A 4,369-nucleotide genomic window follows, 5' to 3' on the forward strand; every position below is an offset into this window, starting at 1 on the left:
GAAAATGTTAGTTACTTAGTCACGTCCGACTCTTTGTGACCGCCATGGAGTGTAGCCCTTCAGGCTTCTCCATCCATGGGATTTTCCAGGCAAGAATACTGGAGTGGGTTGCCATTTCCTTTTGTAGCGCATCTTCCCAACTCAGAGATCAAACCCAGGTTTCCCTCATTATGGGAAGATTCTTTACCATCTGAGCCACCAGAGAAGTCCCAAAAGGAGTGATAAATAAGTCAAAAATACTTTTGCCCATACATAAGATAGAGAGGCAAATCTGCAAAAAGGACTAGAAGGGGATGAACAAAACGTTCTTTTTTTCTCTCTCTAACACACAAATCTGTGAAGATTGACTGAGGTGGCTGAGGGCATCTGCTAATATGAGTCTAAGTACCTCTACATTGAAACTTGAGATTAACGGAAACCAGTTCACCTCTTAGATTCAATATATATCTGCTATCTGTGCATGTTTAAATATATATATATATATATATGTGTGTGTGTGTGTGTGTGTGTGTGTGTTTATATTTCTCTTAGCTCATTGAGCTCACCATTGTAGAAGAATATTACCAGTATATAAGGGATATCTATTTCTCACTTAGGGTTTTCCTGGTGACTCTGGTCAAGAATCCGTCTGCAATTCAGGGGAGGAGTGTTCCATCCCTGGGTTGGGAAGATCCCCTGAAGAAGGAAACGGCAAACCATTCCCCAGGTGGCTCAGTGGTAAAGAATCTGTCTGCCATTGGGAGACACAGATTTGATCCCTGGATCAGGAAGGTCCCCTGTAGAAGGGAATGATAACCAGCTCCAGTATTCTTGCCTGACAATTCCATGGACAGAAGAGCCTGATGGGCTATAGTCCACTGGGTTGTAAAGAGTCGGGCTGACTGAGTGACTGAGCATGCATAAATGCTCAAGATAAAAATAATTTCTAAATTCTATTTTCTTACTAAATATTTACAGATATGCTATAGCATATATCAGAGATTCTTTAACGATATAAAATATCATAACGTTATTCTAGTAAAAAAGTGAAGCAGAAATCATGCGAGAAAAACTACATACATCAGCAAACACTAAATAACTTTTTAAAACCAAAACCTCATAAAAAAGGAAAAATAGAATCATTAGTGACATTCAGAATAAAGCTGTGAATTTTAATTAATAAGGTTCATTTGAAAGTAATATAATAAATCATATTCAAATTGTAAACATAATAAAAAAGTGATCAATAAAATTTATAATAAAAATATAAGGTGATTACTAAAATGTGACTTAAAATAATTAACTTCAATATTCAGTGTTATTGTCTTCAAAATTTTTCCTTGCATCCACCCTATAAGAATTCCTGAAAATGTATGCATCTAGCTAACATATATTTTCTTTTTGGCCATGCTGCATGGCTTGTGAATCTCAGTTCCCTGACCAGGGATTGAATCCATCCCTGGTCATGGTAGTAATTGTGCCGACTCTTAACCATTGGACCACCAGGGAACCCTCTAGCTAACACACTGGATATTTATTATAGTTGAAGTAAGTTAATTTTCACTAATGATACATATAAATTATATAAAAGTTGATAATGGTTTATGATTATTTATATATGAAACAAATAGTTTATGATATAACTACTAATTTTAACTACTTAAGCAGAAAGAATTAGAAATTATTTTTGTAAGCATTGTATGTGGGCTGTATACAACATGTCTTGAAGAATCTGGTAATCTACAGAACATTTCAAATACGAGAATCACATAGCCTCTCTCGCCTTGGCGCTTCCAAGATGACCAAGAAAAGAAGGAACAACGGTCGTGCCAAAAAGGGCCGCAGCCATGTGCAGCCTATTCGCTGCACCAACTGTGCCCGATGTGTGCCCAAGGATAAGGCCATTAAGAAGTTCGTCATTCGGAACATCGTAGAGGCCGCAGCCGTCAGGGACATTTCTGAAGCGAGTGTTTTCGATGCCTATGTACTTCCCAAGCTGTATGTGAAACTACATTACTGCGTGAGTTGTGCCATTCACAGCAAGGTAGTCAGGAATCGCTCTCGGGAAGCCCTTAAGGACTGAACACCTTCACCCCGATTTAGACCTGCAGGTGCTGCCCCACGTCCTCCACCAAAGCCCATGTAAGGATCCAAGTCCTTAAAGACTGAAGAAATATTGGTTTCTCTGAAAAGACAATAAAATGGAAATTATAAAAAAAAAAAATCACATAATGTGGTTGTTTTACTTCTTTCAATTCAGAGCACCCCAATGTGTACAATACTTAGATGATAATGCTAATTCTTAGTTTTTAGATAAGTACTTTTATATCAAATAATGATAGAAAGCTTTATGAGTTTATGGTTCTTAATTAGCTATCATAGTTCAGTTCAGTTCAGTCGCTCAGTCGTGTCTGACTCTTTGCGACCCCATGAATCGCAGCATGCCAGGCCAAGTGTCTCTAAAACTAAACTTTAACTATTTCTCTTTGTTTAGCACATTATAAATTTTTATACCCCCAAATATTCACTTCATTAACACTTGAAATAGATGCAGAAGAATATATGGGTGAAGAATATTATTTATTTTGGTAAACAGAATAATAACCTCCTAAAGATTCCCATGTCCAACTTCTAGAACCTGTGAATATGTTATTATATATAGCAAAGTGGATAGACAACGATGATTAAATTAAGGATCTTAAAATAGGGAGAGATCATGAATTATCCAGGTTGGTCCAATATAATCAGAAAGTTCCTTAAATGATAGAAGAGACAGAATAGGAAAACAGATGTGTTCATAGAAGCAGGGCCTGGAGAGATGCACTTGAATGCTTTACAGACAGAAGAGAATCATGAGCCCGAGAGAGAGAACATTCTCTAAAGAAGCTGGAAACGACATGGAGTAGAATCTTCCCTAAAGTCTCAACAATGAATGCATGACCATTTTCAATACATTTTTGAATTCCGAACTCCAGAACTGGAAGAGAAGAGTTTCTTCTTAAGACTCAACATTTGTGGTAATTTGTTGCAGTGCCCTTACAAAACTAATGCACTTATTCTCATCAATGGAAATGAACTATTATGAACAAGCTGACTGTCAGATCAAGACCTTTAAGAAAAAACATCTATTGAAGTTGTTGATTTAAAAATTGATTTCTTCTGAAGAATCTTTGTGTGTAGCAATGGAGTACATTTACCAAAGTTTTGGAGACTTGCTAAGGAGCACACACTTAATTAAGAACATGGATTCCACGGACAGTGTTCCGTGGTTAAAACAAATTTTTGATTCTTTCTGGGCCTAGGGAGGACTGGCGTGCTACAGTGCATGGAGTCACAAAGAGTCAGACATGGCATAGAGACTGAACAAAAATGAGTCCCAGGATCTCATGAAAATTACCTACTCTCTCTGTGCTTAAGTCTTTTATACTTTTTAGTTGTAGTACCTGATGAAAATTGCCCAATCTCTCTGTACCTTAGTTTCCTAATTCTTTTGACTTTAAAATTGTTCTTTAGTTTGTATTTCATTCATCATAATGGGAAATTAGACATGTTTATTAATAAACCATAAATCTTTCAAATTTCTTAAATTTAATAGCAATTCAAAAATACATATTAACTTAAAATAACACAACATCTCTGTGAGTAATGTCTAGTATCTCAAAGAACTTAAGTAGTTCTCAACCATAACTGTCAAGAAAAATCATATGAAACATTAAACAACCCCAAAACACAACAAAAGATCAGATAATAGCAGTCTGTGATATTAACAAATTACTCTGGAATGAACCAGAGACATGTTCTCACATTTTCAGTGATTTTGACCAGTTCTGTGAAGTACTAGTTTTAAAAGTGTTAGTGACACTTCATTAAATACACACATACACACACACACACACACACTAACATAGTGGTGACTATATATTTATATTTATATATACATACACACATGTATGTATTATACATATATGTATGTATCTATTTACATATACATATATATTTAAATAAAGTATTTATAAATTGATTATTTTGTGTTTATACTCAAAGAGTTATTTTACTACGCATTTCGTTATTATCCAAAAACTGACTCAGAAAGCTTTACTTGGAACTCCAGTAATTTTTAAGAGCATGAAGAATTCCTGAGGCTTAGTTTGAGAACTATTGCCATAGATCATAATTTGGTAATCTCAAAGAAAAAGTTTAGTACTTTTAGGCTTCCTAGTAAATATAATCTACTATTCAAATTTATGAAATCACGTGTTATAATAAAACCACTCCTAAAATGAGCAAGGTAAAAAACTAATCAGTGGGAAGACTGAGAACTACTTCAAAATTATCAGGCAAATATTTCATCTAACTAGGTGAATGTTATACATGTCTAAAAAAGAAAAGC

The 4,369-nt window shown here is 35.1% G+C and overlaps 1 protein-coding gene across 1 annotated transcript; it reads left to right on the forward strand.

Moving 5' to 3' along the window:
* Positions 1–1,753: 1,753 nt before the first annotated feature.
* LOC113894725 (40S ribosomal protein S26-like) lies at positions 1,754–2,203 on the forward strand. Its single transcript, XM_027545397.1, has one exon. It carries the CDS (start codon positions 1,778–1,780, stop codon positions 2,060–2,062), a length of 285 nt encoding a protein of 94 aa, XP_027401198.1. The 5' UTR covers positions 1,754–1,777; the 3' UTR covers positions 2,063–2,203.
* Positions 2,204–4,369: the final 2,166 nt, after the last annotated feature.

This window comes from Bos indicus x Bos taurus, chromosome 6 (genome assembly GCF_003369695.1).
Source record: "Bos indicus x Bos taurus breed Angus x Brahman F1 hybrid chromosome 6, Bos_hybrid_MaternalHap_v2.0, whole genome shotgun sequence".
NCBI classification, from domain to species: Eukaryota; Metazoa; Chordata; class Mammalia; order Artiodactyla; family Bovidae; genus Bos; species Bos indicus x Bos taurus.

Coding starts and splice junctions, on each gene's coding strand:
- LOC113894725 (XM_027545397.1), top strand. CDS start 1,778: ATGACCAAGAAAAGAAGGAACAACGGTCGTGCCAAAAAGGGCCGCAGC.